At 36.0% G+C, this 15,847-nt stretch overlaps 1 protein-coding gene across 1 annotated transcript in view; it reads left to right on the forward strand.

Annotated features, from left to right (window-relative positions):
* LOC150083336 (nucleolar protein 6-like) overlaps positions 1-15,847 on the forward strand; it is a 485,807-nt gene that overhangs the window by 198,914 nt on the left and 271,046 nt on the right. The window contains exons 12-13 of the mRNA XM_090377194.1: positions 9,971-10,093; positions 14,668-14,816. Coding sequence (XP_090233320.1) covers positions 9,971-10,093; positions 14,668-14,816 — 272 coding nt within the window. The remainder of the gene's footprint in view (positions 1-9,970; positions 10,094-14,667; positions 14,817-15,847) is intronic.

Raw genomic sequence — 15,847 nt, forward strand, 5'->3', positions numbered from 1 at the left:
CCAGTGTTTTAAGCAGCATGTCAGATTGAAATCTCTACCTGTGATTTATAAAATTAGTTCCAACACTTGGGTGATGAGTGATATTTTTGCTTCATGGTTTGAAAGTGGATTTGTATCATCAGTGAGATGCCACTTGCTTTCCAAAAAACTTGAAGAAAAGGCTGTGTTACTGTTGAATCACTGCCTGGCTCATCCTTCAATTGTTGGTCTGAACTTAAAAGATGGTAAGGTCAGAGTCACGTTTCTGCCAAGAAACACAACTGCACTAATTCAGCCTGCAGATCAGGGCATTATTTGAGCCTTCGAAGCCTATCATAGCGGACTACTTGCTAGTGTTGCGAGTTCAAAAATTCATATTCTAGAATTTCTGAAAACATTAACAGTGAAAAATTTAGGAAATGTATTGGAAAAGACGAGATCACTAATAATAACTTTGAATTAACAGTAGCCACTGACAGAGGTGAAAGTGATTCTTGCACTATGTCTATTGGAATGAACAGCAGCCCGGGAAAACAAGGGGCAGGGGATTTCAGAGACTGCTGGGAGTTATAGTGGAACTAGTAAATACATGGGCTGTATTAGGATAGGTAAGAATAGAAACAGGTACATGTATACTTGCATGTACACCAGTGCTAGGAGTTTGGTAAATAAATTTGATGAATTTGAGGTGTTGGTCAAAACATCAAAGGCAGATATTGTTGGGATATCAGAGACGTGGTGTCACACATATATATGGAATGCAGAAATGGAATTTGGGGAGTACAATATGTACAGGAAGGATAGACAAGGTAGAAAGGGAGGAGGGGTTATGCTATTAGTTAGGAAACATATAAAATCCAAGGAGGTACAGCCAGTCCAGTCAACATGGCTGGACAGTGCAGTGTCTAGTCAGTTGGCTGTGACATAAGCACTGGGAAAGCAAAATTGAGAGTAGGAGTGTGTTATAGGCCTCTTGACTCTAATGAGTATAATAAACAACTGTACAGAGAAATAGTGGGTCAGTAAATCAGAATGTCTTATAATGGGAGATTTTAATTTCCCTGATATTAACTGGAATTTATTGGTTGGTCACTCGCACAATAGCAAGGCTTTTGTGGATTAATTGGATGATTGTTTTCTACAGCAGCATGTTCGGGAGGCAACTAGAGAGAGTAATACTCTTGATCTGATTATCAGTAATGCTTCTTCATGCATTAAGAATCTGCAGATAAAGGAACCACTAGGTGGCAGTGATCACTGTCTGCTGAAGTGAGATTTACTCAAAGAGGTAATTACCATCAGGGGTAAAGGGAAGGGTTTTTGCTTTCGTAAAGGTGACAACGGTGGTCTGAGACAGTACAGGAACTCCCAGACTTACGTAAGGGTTGCATTCTGCAGAACGCTATGTAAGTCGGAATTTCCCCCATGCTTGTGTAGAAGACTCGCATCTGTGCTTGCTGAATTGATCGAATCAAAAAATAAATGTTCGACGAACATATAAATAGAATTATTTATTGTATTTATTCAATTTTTTATCTCATGCACAGAAAAAAATTTCAAAATTATAAAATTACAAAAAAGAGAGAAGACAAGCATAACGTCGGTAAGTTTTACCTCTCGAGCATCATTGCCAGAATCGACATCTTCAGCTGATAAGTGTGCCGCTGCGGAGGTTGATTGCTGTGGAGATTTAGAAGGGGTCGGCTGCTCAACCTTACAAAAGAACATATTAACAAATGACTGGATGGTGACTTTTTTTCTTTCATCCTAGATTTCTTTGTATCAAGCAAGCATATCATTCACCCCTCTGTTAACTTTTAAGAATCGTTCGCTGTTGGGATCCATCTTCTCAAACCTTGCCAGTGCAATTTCATGAAATGCCATTGCCATCTCTCTGGTGATGAAGCATCTCGGCTCCTCATTTGGTTCATCTTGAGCTTCGTCAGCATTTTCTTTTTCACTATTGCTGCCTGCAAGTCAATAACTTCTTCGTTAGATAATTCCTTCTCTTCCTCTATTAACTCCTTCAAGTCTTTGGCATCAACCTCCAACTGAAGTAGCTATGCAACCTTTACAATCTTATCTGTAACCTCTTCATATTATTTGTCTTTTTCAAATCCTTCGAAGCCTTTTACATGCCGGGGGCATATTTTCTTCCATGCGACATTTAAACAACTTTTAGTAATTTCAGCCCAGGCCTTATTAATGTTTAAGATGGCATGGTAAATATTGTAAGATATTAAAAGTCTCTTAATGTAAAATTTTTCTCATCGTCTACTGCAGACAATGCCTGAGGAAATGTGTGTAAATAGTATACTTTTAAATTAAAAATAACATCCTGAGCCACAGGTTGGATAAGCGAAGTCGTGTTTAGCGGTAGAAATATGACTCTCACGTTTGAATTGAAATCATCTAGATGCGTAGGATGTCCAGGAGCATTATCTAATAGAAGCAAAATCTTGAAAGGAACGTCATTGTCTTTACAATATTTTTCAACCTCAGGAATGAAGCAGCATTTAAACCAATCCTCAAAGAGATATTGTTATCCGTGCTCTCTGGTTCGATCAGAAATGCACGGGTAAGGTGGCTTTATTGATGCCCTTAAATGCACGAGTCCCGAATGGTACACAAGCACTGGTTTTAATCTGTGATGTCCCGCTGCATTAGCCCCACGCAAGAGCATGGGCCTATCTTTTGATGCCTTGAAACCTGGCAATGTATGTTTGATCTGGCATATTTTTCCAATATAGAGCAATCTCATCAACGTTAAAAATTTGTTGCATTGAATTGTCGCCTTCATCAATTATTTTTTTTAAAAAAATACCAAAATTTCTCTGCAACTGCAGAATTGGCACTGGCAACTTCACTGCATACTTTAAAGTTGTGGAAATCAGCACGGTGCTTGAACCTATTAAACCACCCATTGCTTGCCACGAACTTAGGTCGGGGTTCACCGTACTTATCCTTAATATCTTTATAAATACCCGTTGCTCTTGCTTGAATGGCCATTAGACTCAGGGACATTCGCTTCTGAATTTGATTTTCCATCCATATTATCAACAGCTGTTACATCTTTGATATAGCACCTGAACCCTGTTTTGTGATCACTGTTGATCTTAAGTTTGTTGATCCTTTAATATATTCTTTTATACTCGCACTGTCCTTTAAAATAGTATTCACTGTTGAAGCACTGAGACCTAATTCACTTGCAATAGATGACAAACTTTGTCCTGCTTCGTACTTCTTAATCAATTTTGTTTCGTTTCCTGGTACTACCACCACTTGCACTTTTCGTTGGTCGCTTTCCCTTCATCATTGTAATACGTAAATAGGAATGAAGAGAAGTTTCTGAAAATTTGTATTTTATATCATTCAAGATTTCAGTGAAGGGAACACATTTCACCATAATAGTGTAAAAAAATCCACACAATTCCACTTATTGGTATTGCAAATGCAATAAGTTCGAGTTTACTACCCGTTTATAACTAGATACACTAACAGAAAATCCCAATAAACCGGAAAGTGCAACTTGTTTTTATTATTTTATGGTCGTAACCTCAACAAACGTGCGTTAGAAAAATATCACAAAGTCATTCAAAATCGATTCTTATAACTGGAACATATGATAACGATGAAAGTGTAGTGCAATTTCCATTATAAATATAACCTTTTAGAGAGATACATAGCTTAGTAATATAGCGAAATTTTCAACTCCCAAGGACTTGGAGCGAAGCAAATTACAAAAAAAAAAAACAAAGAAAAACAGTGTATTATTGGGTACTCATTGTGATATTTACACGATACCTGTATACCTCTATTTATTACTGGATGCAAAATATGTTTCCACGATTTTTTTTAAGTTTGCACCGGCAAAACCTTACATAAAGTCAGATTTCCGTAAGTCGGGGAGATCCTGTATTTAAATTCTGTACAGTGGGACCAACTGATGATGTTACCAAATTCAGAATGGGAAGCATTTAAAGAAATAATCTTGGAAGCTACTAGGCTTTTCATACCAACTAAGAAATATTGTTCAAGATTTGGGTTTAAATGGTGCAAGATGAACTAATGAGACATGTGGCAGAGAAGAAAAATGCATGGGATACATATAAATTAACAGGTGACATGGAAGTCTATGATAGATATAAGCTGGTCTGTAGCCAAGTCACAAAGGAGGTTAGGCAGGCAAAGGCAGATTACAAGAAATTTTTGGCGAAGGATACAAAGAAAAACAGCAAAGAGTTCTTTACTTATGTAATCTCTAGAAGAAAGGGGATGAATCAGATTGGTCCACTTGATATCGATGGTTCAACTGTTTATGATCCTGCTCAGGTAGCTAATAAACTAAATGAGTATTTGGCATCTACATTCGCACATGAGGAGTTATTGAGGGAGGGGAATTCTAGAGGTGAATTAAACTCTGGCAGTGAGCTAGATGATTTTGTAATAACAGAGCAAAGTCGAGGAAAAATTGTTGAAGATAAACATAAGAAAGGCATTTGAGGTGGATGGGATCTACCAGTTATATTAAAAGAGGCAGCAAAGAAAGTGAGCAAACTCTCAGCCATAATTATGAGAGCTTCCTTGGACTCAGGGGAGATACCCATGGACTGGAGATGTGCAAATATGACCTCAATTCGCAAAGGAGGTTCAAAGGGTGACACAAGTAATTACAGACCTGTTAGTTTAACTTTTGTTCCAGGGAAATTAATGGAGGCACTGGTTAAAGAAGCACTGCAGGATTATTTAGACAAGACTTCATTTATAGCTCGGACACAGCATGGGTTTGTTAAGGGAAAGTATTGTCTGACCAATTTGATTGGATCCTATGAGGTGCCTTCGTAGCCAGGTGGGAAGGAGCAGCAGTGCGTAGCACACGCTTCTTGATTAGACCGGGGTTCGAGCCCGTCACAACCAAATACGGAGGATGCAGAAAGGTCAGAGAATAACCACCGCATATCCCGGAGTAATATGGCCTTAGTTGCTAATGCTCCTAAAAACCAAAATAACAACAAGGATCCTATGATGTGGTCGCAAAGGATCTGGATGCAGGTAATAATTTTGATATCATATATTTGAATCTTAGAAAGGCTTTTGATACTGTTGCACATGGAAGAATGCTGCACAAATTGGAGCAGTGTGGCATTGGAGGCAAATTGTTGCTATGGATAAAGGGATGGTTGAGTGGGTGAAGACAGAGAGTGGCAATCAATGGATGCTTTGTGAACTAATGTTATTAGTGGAGTCCCCCAGGGTTCAGTGTTGGGTCCATTGTTGTTTTCTATATTTATTAATGATATTGATGATGGTATATATCCGGCTTAATGTCCAAAGTTTGCAAATGCAACATTTGTAAACTTTGTATGCTGCTCCAACAGGATCTAGAAAAGTTGAGAAAATGAGCTGAGATGTGGCAACTGAAGTTTAACATTGACAAATGTAAAGTGCTGCCTATGGGAAGCAGTAACCCCAGAGTACCGTATGAACTGTGTGGTACTACACTGAGAGTGGTAGAGAATGAAAAGGACCTGTCGGTAATCGTGCAGGCCGATATGAAGTTTTGTGAGCAGTGCAGATGGTCTGCAAGAGTAACTCATGGTGTCTTGTCAATGATATACAGGAATTTTTCTAGTAGGGATAAGGAGGTGATTATCCCCTTGTATAAGGCAATGGTCAGGCCATACCTTTAGTACTGTATACAGGTCTGGAGGCCTCATTTTAAGAAGGATGTAGAGCTGCTGGAACGAGTATAGAGAAGGGCAACAAGATTAGTGGATAGAACAAAGGGTTGCTCTTAGGAAGAAAGGTTTAAGTTTTGCAAATTACTGTGTCTGGATACTAAGCACCTTCGAGGTGGTCTGATCGAGATGTATAAAGCCTTAAATGTTTTTATGTTTTTTTATTACTATTATTATTAGCTATATGGTGCAAAGAAGCCTGAGGCTTATGCTGCACCAGCCAAAAAAAAAAAAATTCCCCAGTTACCCTGAGAGAGAGAGAGAGAGGGAGAGGAGAGAGAGAGAGAGAGAGAGAGAGAGAGAGAGAGAGAGAGAGAGAGAGAGAGAGAGAGAGAGAGAGAGAGAGAGAGAGAGGGGGGTCAAAATGGGATCACCAAGAAAGAGAAGAATGATGGTATCCAGCAGAGCCCGGGTGTGCCAAGCTCATACTCACCAGATATGAGCCCTTGAGCATGTTCAGTGCTAATGGAACTCTTCCTCTTTCTCAGAATAATCACCTGAGAGGGCATAAATTCAAATTGAGGAAAGACAGTTGTAGAATAGATATGCATAAGTTTTCCTTTGATTGCTGGAGCAAACTTTCATCTGTAGAAATTGATAGCTTAAATAGATTCAAGGCAGAACTAGACAAACATTTGGAGCGAGTGGATGGGTAAAATGAGAAATTTTTTTTTTTTTTTTTTGGATGATGGTATATAAGATAGCATTCTTGCATCATGTGCCTTTACTAATGCTAATTAGCAGCATTTTGAGAACAAGAAGAAAAGGCTGCTTTTAATATACTTCATGGTAGTTTTGTAGCAAATAATTGGGCTGCTTGGATTGAGGTGGATGCAGAAACTCCAGTTGTGCATTACCTCAACAAGAAAGAAACCACAGCCTCTGGAAGACAATCAACAAACAAAAGGCCAGTTGGAAAAATCCTCATAAAATACTGAAAAGAACATTAAAATACCCATAAAACATTAGTAAATAAAATATTTATTTACCAATTAAAGTGTATTTATGTTAAAAAAAATGGTAAAACTTTTCAGTTATAATGAGCTTCACTTATAATGTGGGTATTAATTAAAGTTCTTGCTTGACTTCCATTATATTGAGTTTGCACTGTATTTTATTTACTTATTTTTGTTTAATTTTTTTCATATACTTTTTTTTTAGTCAAAGGATATTCTCATATTTTCTTGTTAACTCTTGTTAACTCTGGGCTATTTATTGTAGCATGCAGTTTGTGTATTACATCTCCTATTATATATATGTTTCAATATAGGTTCTCTCTCTCTCTCTCTCTCTCTCCCCCCCCCCCCCCCCATGCAATATTTCAACCTAAAGGTAGCCACAATATAATAAAAGAAACAACAAAAGCAACAAATAATTGAATATACAAGATATACAGAAGAATTGAGCTTGGCAGTGATCATTATCTTGTTGAACAAATTAAAAATCATAATTAGTGCCAAAAATAAGATGTACAAAAAAAGTCTTAAAATGGACATTAATAAAAGTTCTCAGATTTGCTGACAACATTAAATATAGAAGCTTTCTTTCCCAAAAGTTAAATTACATTGCTGATGTTAAAGTTAGTGCAATTGCATCATTTCAGTACATAGCCAACTACTTTCAGTACATAGCCAACTACTTAAATAGTTATAAATTGGCATCATTAAGTATATCTCATATTGTGAATACTTCACAACGAGTTGACATGATATTGCACTACCTCGAATATGTAACACTTCACCATGGGAGAAGACTATGGTGAAGTGGGTACCATCACCCATACAGCACCATTTTGGAGCTTATTGGCTCGTCATCAGTGGGTGGGCATGTACCCTGGTGTTGCAATGATGACAACCCACTTGTGAAGTATAAATCCACAATATGAGAGATGCCTGATGGTGCAAAGTAATTTTGATTAGAATTAATTTAGGGCTAAAGCCTCGGGTTATATAAAGATTTTAACTAATGTACAAGTTAGTGTAATTGCATCATTTCAGTACATAGCCAACTACTTAAATAGTTATAAATTGGCATCATTAAGTATATCCCATATTGTGAGTACCTTCACAAGTTGTCACAATATTGCACTACCTCGAATAAGTAACACTTCACCCTAGGAGAAGACTATTGTTACTTATTCTCAGCGGGTACCATCATCCATATGGCACTGTTTTGGAGCTTATTTGCACTTCATCATCATCTCCTATGGTGAAGTGTTACTTATTCGAGGTAGTACAATATCATGGCAACTCGTGAAGGTATTCCCAATATGAGATATACTTAATGATGCCAATTTATAACTATTTAAGTAGTTGGCTATGTACTGAAATGAAGCAATTGCACTAACGTGCACATGAACTCTTTACATAACCCGAGGTTTTAGCCCTAAACTATATCATAATCAAGATTGCTGATGTTAATATGATTTTAGGTAAAGAATGGAAAAAAATCTAGAAATTTAGTCTGCCAAATAAGTATGTGAGGTTTGTGAAGACAGGAAATACAATATGCCAAGGTTGACCCAAGTTTGAAGGTAAAGAGACAGAGAAAAGAAAAAAACTTTTGACAAATGAATCTATAAAATCCCTACTGGAATATGAAGAAAAGTGCAAGAAGACTTAAGATATGTGTAAAAGATACTAAACAAAAGTTTTGAGAAAAATATTGAAAACAAATATCAGCAATGTAGGTAAAAGTTGTAATAGCATACAACTTTTACCTACATTTGTAATAAAAGTTGTTAGTTAAAATCTCAGAATGGGTGGTAAACCTTAACTAAGGTAATCAAAAATGATAAGGGTGAGGTAAGAACAGAACAGAATAGAAGAAAACAAAATTTTAGAAAACAAAAGTTTGCTTGCTTGTATCATTTGCCGCTACTAATACTGATATTTTTAACAATATCATTCTTGGAATATTTTGAACATACCATATATCGAATGCATATTCTTGGAATTGTTTTAAAATTTTCAGTATTCTAGTAGTTTATAATTAGCATTAGCATTATTAGAGGCATGTGATGCAAGAAAGCAAGCTTATATAGCATCAGCCAAAAAAAAAATCCTTCCTATTTCACCCATCATTCACTCCAAATGTTTGTCTAGTTCTGCCTTGAACTTATTTAAGTTTTTGACCTCCACTACAACAGATGGAAGTTGTTCCAACTATCAGCCACCTGCTGGCTAAAGGTAAATTTCCGCACATCTATTCTACAATCGTCTTTCCTCAATTTGAATTTATGTCCACTCAGATGAGTAATCTGAGCAAGAAGAAGAAGATTCCCATCTGCATTGAGCTTGCTGAAACCATTCAAGGCCTTATACACCTCAATTAGTTCCCCTCGCAGGTGCCTAGTCTCCAGACCCTGCAATTTGCAGAACTTAAGGCTTTCTTGGTAACGGCAACCCTTTGTTCCACCCACCAATCTCGTTGCCCTTCTCTGTACTCGTTCCAGCAGCTCTATATCCTTCCTAAAATACACCTTTATGTGATGGAATTTATTATTTTTGTATTTTTGCATAATTAAAAAATTGCACTAATGCCTTTTTTTCTTTTTCTTTTTTTTTAATTTACTTTAGAGAATCCAAAAGTTGAACCCAACATTGGTTTTGAAACATCGACAAATTAATAATGGTTGAGTATAATGAATGTTTTTTTGGATGTGGGGTTTCTTCAACATTACAGGATCTGTAAATTGTTTCTTTCAAAAAATGGAGTCAAGTGATATTCATTTAATTTACTCATTTTCATTGTCACTACCCTCATTATGCCTTTCACTCACCATATCAATAGAATAATACTCTCACTATCATAAGCAATGAAAGCAACACTTTCACATCGCTTATTTCTTACTGGAATTTTTATCATTTATCAACCCTTTCATGTAAACCTGTTTACCAGAATGAAGGATCCTCTCCAGAGCCAACATTTTGATAACAGACAGGACACAGAATCGCATTATGTAGAAAAATGAATCTTGCAAATAGTGGTTAAAACCCACTTTGCAAATGGAAATTAGTGGTTAATATAGCTATGAGACAATGTTACACATATTATTGAGGATTAGAATTATATTGAAAGAATGTAACTTCCATAACTATGTTATAATAAATTATAAGCTTTGGTGATTTTTCATGGTTATTGTTACCATTTCTTCCAACCAACTCTTATATGTTTATGTGCTTATGGATTCTAGATTAGAAATTAATCTCATTCCCATATCCCCCTTTTTTTCCCTCCCCTCTCTGTTGCAGTGGTCAATTCATGATCCTCCTCCACATCCATATAAAAAAAGCAGAGTTACAATTGGAATATTACTCAATCCAAACAAATATAATAGTATCCTTACAAGAGGACCTGCTGGTGACAGTCCAGACGTAAGTTAGCTTTTCCTGATTTTTTTTAGTCATTTTCATATTTTAATCTTTGGTAGATAATATATGTTTTTTATTATTTTGACATTTATATGGATTATGTATTTTTCCCCTTAAAAATTATTAAATCATCAGATGAGAGTAAAGAAGCAGTGTAGATGTATCATCTGTTAAAATATCACACTATTTTAACATTTGTGTTAAAATATTTTAACACAAATGTTAAAATAGTGTGATATTTTAACATTTAGTATAATAGTGGCAAATGATGCAAGAAAGCAAGCTTATATGGCATCAGCGGGGAAAAAAAAAATTCAGTTTTGTCTGTAGGTCTCCTCCAATAGTTTATTTAGTTCTTCCTTGAATTTATTCAGACTGTTCACTCCCACAGTAATGGGTGGTATCTTGTTCCAGCAATCAATCATCCATTGGCTGAAGCCAACTTCCACATGTTTGTTCTGCAACTGTCCTTCAGTTCAAATTTATGCCCCCCCCCTCATGCACATAGTCCGAGCAAGATGAAGAATCTCATCACCATTTAGTTTTCTCAAGCCATTCAAAGTCTTAAATACCTTAATCAGATCACCTCGCAGGTGCCTAGTCTCCAGATGCTGCAATTTGCAGAATTGAAGCCTTCCTTGGTAAGAGCACCTCTTTGTTGCCCTCACCAATCTCGCCATCTTCTGTACCTGCACCTGTATGCAGTACTCAAGATGTGCACTGACCATTGCCTTATACAATGGAATAATCACCTCATTGCTGCTAGCAAAACTCCTGTATATAATTGACACAACCCCCCCCCCCCCCCCCCCAAGCCAGATCCTTTTCATTGACACAACCCCTCAGACTGCACAGTTACTCCCAAGGTCCTTTTCATTTTCCACTACCCAGAGTTTTGTACCACACAGTTGATACGTTAATATATCAACTGTAATATACAATTGATGGGTCCAGAGTAATGTATAAACTTTGTAATATAAATATCTACTATAAGTATCAACTATATAATATAAATACCACATGCAGTACCTTGCATTTGTCAATGTTAAACTTCAATTGCCATTTTTCAGCCCATCTGCCTTAATTTTTCTGTATCTTGTTGCAGCATACCTTCATTACTGTCATTGACCACCCTGCTAACTTTTGTATCATCTACAAACTTAGGCATTAAGCCTAATATATCCTCATCGATATCATCAATAAATACAAAAAAAAAAAAAAAAAAAAAAACACAACACAATGGGCACTGAACCCTGTGGGACTCCACTAATAATATTAGTCCATGAAAGGAGTGTCAACTGATATCCATCCTGTCTTCTCCCACTCAACCATCCCTTTATAATATTACTCAATCCAAACAAGAGTTAAGCAGTAACTCTACTTTAATGCCACATTGCTCCAGTTTGTACAGCAGTCTTTTATGTGCAACAGTATCAGAAGCTTTTCTGAAATCCAAGTATTTGATATGAAAATTATTTTTTGCATCCAGTTCTTTGTCGCTGCATCATAGTATCCAATCAAATCGGTCAGACGAGATCTCTTGTTCACAAACCCATTTGTGACTGAAATATAGCTATCCTCCTGTCTAGATGGTCCTGCATTATTTTTTTTAACCAGTGACTCCTTTATTTTCCCTGAAACAGAAGTTAAGCTAACAGGTCTGTAATTACTCAAATCACCTTTTGATCCCAATATGTAAACTGGGATACATTTGCATAGATCCAGTCCACAGGGACCTCCCCTGAATTTGGCTGAGATAATGGAAAATCCATTTAAGTGGTTCTTTATGGAAAATATGAACTTAATGGGATACATGTCTCTCTCTTTTGCTCTCTCTCATAGCTGAATATTGCTTAGTTAATTACAAGCTGCTTCACAAGTAACAAACAATCTTGTAGGATGCACTCCTCTTCTCTCAGTGTTTGAGTCATTTCCACAATGACTGAAACACTGAGTCATTATGGAAATACTCAGCATCCGCCACTGTAGTTTCCATAACTTCAATGATGGATGCTGATTGCTCAGAGGAGATATGATTTAGCAGTAGTATGAGCATACATCTGTTGGACTACTTATGATTAAGAACAGAAAATATGTATTACTATAGTACAGTTCATTCACCTAAGGCAGGGGTCAGCAACCTGCAGCTGTTTGAACACGTAACTGTGGCTCTTTAAATTTTAGTCCACATGAAGCACAATTTGAAATGGAGTTAAAGGATTGGAGTGCAAGACTAAAATGCTTTAAAACTGAAATTGAGGATTTCGAAAGGCAAAAGGCTGCCCTTGCAATTCTACACAAATGGACGGCAATGGATTAGTTGAAAAAGCGAGACCAAATTGTGTTCGACACATATAAATTTCAAAATATTTGTGTTTGGACTTCTCTCAGTATTTGGTTAAACGTATTTCTGCAGGCAAATATTTCAAACATGAACTATATTAAAAATAAAATCAAGAAACCGTCGGAACAATGTGAACCTCTCAGCATGTTTAAAGATGAAAATTACGGCATACTCGCCTGATGCTGAGAGGCTTTCTCAAGGAGTTCAGCAGCAAAAGTGGCATTTATTCGTACCTAATTGGTTGGTTGTTATGTTTTTTCAGTATTAATATATATATATATTTCAAATATATATATATATATAATTTCAAAAAATATATATTTTTAATAAAACACCTTCCCACTCTATTCCATTTCTTAAAAAACAACCCCCGTACTCCCAGCTTGAGCTCAGGTGTGGCTCTTCGGATTCTCTCTCTCTTTTTTTAATTAGAGCAAAAATGGCTCTTCACTCAAAAGGTTGCCGACCCCTGGCCTAATGAATGGATATCATTTTCTTCAATTCTTGATTGCTTGTCCTTGTTTTCTCTCCCCTCCCTCCCCATCCATTTAACGAAATAGCTTGTATCAGCTGCAGTTATCCCTTCTGTCGAAAGATGAAAAATAAATGTTCCATTAGTTCTTGACATTATTGGCCAAGTGAATTATGTATGTTTGTCAATTTTTCATTAATTTTTCTAACTTCGTGAATCCTTTTGAATTTTTATTGTCTCATGTTCACTTCCTTGTCAAAAAGTAATTTTCTACGGTGGGCCCACCCGAAAAAAGTTAAAAAAAAAAAAAAATAACTTAGTTAACTTCAGTCCTTCTAAAATCTCATCCTTTCTTGTTTCTCACAAAACAAAACAAAAAAAAAAGAATCTGCTGTTCTCATTCTCTCCTTCAACAACACTCAGTATATTTTTGTTTATTTATATTGATGATTCTAAAAGGGAAACCCTCAAACTCACCATGTGAATTTATGGTGAGTAGTGTGGGTAACACACTGTAGCATCCTTTTATGCTATCAATTGGTCTCTTAGGCCAGGCAATTGAGGAAGCCCACAGTAACCTATTTACTGTTTTTGCCATGGAACTTCAAGCCAGTTATCTGTTGATATTGTATTGTTTGAATAGGTGATCCCAGTACCATCTTTATATTCCTTTATTCTTGGTGAAAGATTAATCAGGGATTGCATAAGAGAAAATAAACACAGATGCTCATTATCTACTGTGTGTGTGTGTGTGTTTTGTTTAGTTATTTCTATTGTCACCGTTCTTCAGAATTAGCATCTCATTTAATGAGGTGCCACAGAGTGGGGGATTTCTTGACATCAGTGAAGAGATTAAGGACATTATGAATCTTACCAAGTCAAAGAAAGAAGGAAAATATTCATTTAAGAGAGGAGATAGTGTTGCAGGAGCCTCGGCAGATGCTAACACCTTGATGGAAGGTGTTAGCATCTGCCGGTGATAGTAAAGACAAAGACCATAGATATCTTTAGCCGTGCTTAACACTAAATGCTGTGAGAAATTGCAAGAAAAGTAGAACCAAAACTATGTGCATGGATATAGATCCTATGATGGAAAGGATCAGAGACATTGATACAATGAAAAACCCTTTAGCCTTGGGAATCCTTAAGTACTGAAACTAAAGTATTCATTATATACAGGTAAAAAACAAACCAAAAAAGTCACAATAAATTAAATTTTGCATTAGCTTGAAAACTGATGCAAAATAAATTATACTCACAATTAAAATCACTAAAATGAAACAAAAGAAAACAGATACTAATAGTAATAAAAGTTAAAATATGAGGAACTTTTGAAAGTGGGTCCGTTATCAGCCATTGGGTATGAAGGAGAATGCTAATGGAGTATTTAAGAAGGAAGACAAAGCAAAATCACGTGTTGAAGCCATTCAAGAACCAAGTCTCATGAGGGAGAATGTGCCCTTTTCATTCTCAGTAATGCACTCCCCTCATCATCAACTTGGAAAAACTTCCATATTTGGTGAGTACCATTCAGTTACCATTATTACATTTTTTATATTATTTAACATTCATATTATATAACATAAATCAATGTAATTATCAATATAATTACCATAAATCATTTTAATTATTGTTGATGTATTTGTATATTTTTCTGTTCTTAATTCACATGAAAAGCTTTGGCAGCTGTAGTTTACAAGTTTTCTACTATCATATCTCCTGCTTTCAGCAAAAGATGATTATATTTTTGTTTCATTTAAGGCATCTGACTTCCGAAACTTTTGGGGGGAAAAATCTGGATTGAGAAGATTTCAAGATGGAAAAATTTGTGAAACTGTTCTCTGGCCTGCAAAGAACTTATTAGAGCGACGTTTAGTGATGTCTCGTATTGTTGAACATATTTTACAAAGGTAAGATCCGTTATGATTAAGGATAATTATTTTATTAAGCTGAATTAATTTTTTTTTTCTGATTTATTGTTTGATTGTAATAAAATTATTAAAAACTATAAGAGGAAACTGCGTACCTTTTGTAGGACGGGAATTCTCTCAACCCTCACAGTCGAAGGATTATATGATTATACAAATAAATGTCCCATATTTAATATTAAAAAAACACAAATACAAAGACTACATTAAAATTATATAGATAGATACGTATTAAAACACTGTCATGTATTCAGTTCTCATCCCCAACATAACGCACCAGGGGAAGCCAACAGCCATCAACACCCCCAAAAACCCAACCAGTGTCGTATGCTAACATGAGAACTGAAAACAATTGTCGAATTAATCCTTAAGAAACATGAGATAAATGTACATTGAATTAAAATAGCTAAAAATAAAATTGTCTAAACTTCTTATAAGGGACCAAATTTATTCGGGTAGATTCCGTGCTCACAAGAAGTAGTGTTTTTTATGTATGATGTCCACCCTTTTGTATCCATAAATCTATCGAATTCCTGATACAAGATTATTTACACTAACCAGTGTGTGAATTACCTTTCACACATGCACGTAAAAGTCCAGGAGTCCAAAATAGTGTAAGGCCTATGAACATTAATGGAATTTACATTTAACCTCATTCCCAGCATTTCAGCAATTAATAACTTAATATATTCTTTTTGTGTATTTAAAACTTTCGCTTCATTAAAAAGGAACACATGGCTATCATTGATAGCATGGAAAGCAAGTTCCGAGGCACATGTCCTTCTAGCCCTAACCGATGCTGCATGTCGTTGTATCCTCATCGAAAGATAATTTTGTGTCGAACCAATATACGAGGAATTGCATTCACCATAAGTAATATTATAAACAACATTGTGTGCATCCATGGTCGAGACAGAGCTGACCTCTCTATGCTTCAAAACATCATGGAGTTTACTAGTCAGTTGGGCAATAATCTTAAATTCAGTGTTTTTAAAGATATTAATGAATTTTAT

This window comes from Mastigoproctus giganteus, chromosome 7 (assembly GCF_048544385.1).
Source record: "Mastigoproctus giganteus isolate SK-2022 chromosome 7, ASM4854438v1, whole genome shotgun sequence".
In the NCBI taxonomy this organism is placed as follows: Eukaryota; Metazoa; Arthropoda; class Arachnida; order Uropygi; family Thelyphonidae; genus Mastigoproctus; species Mastigoproctus giganteus.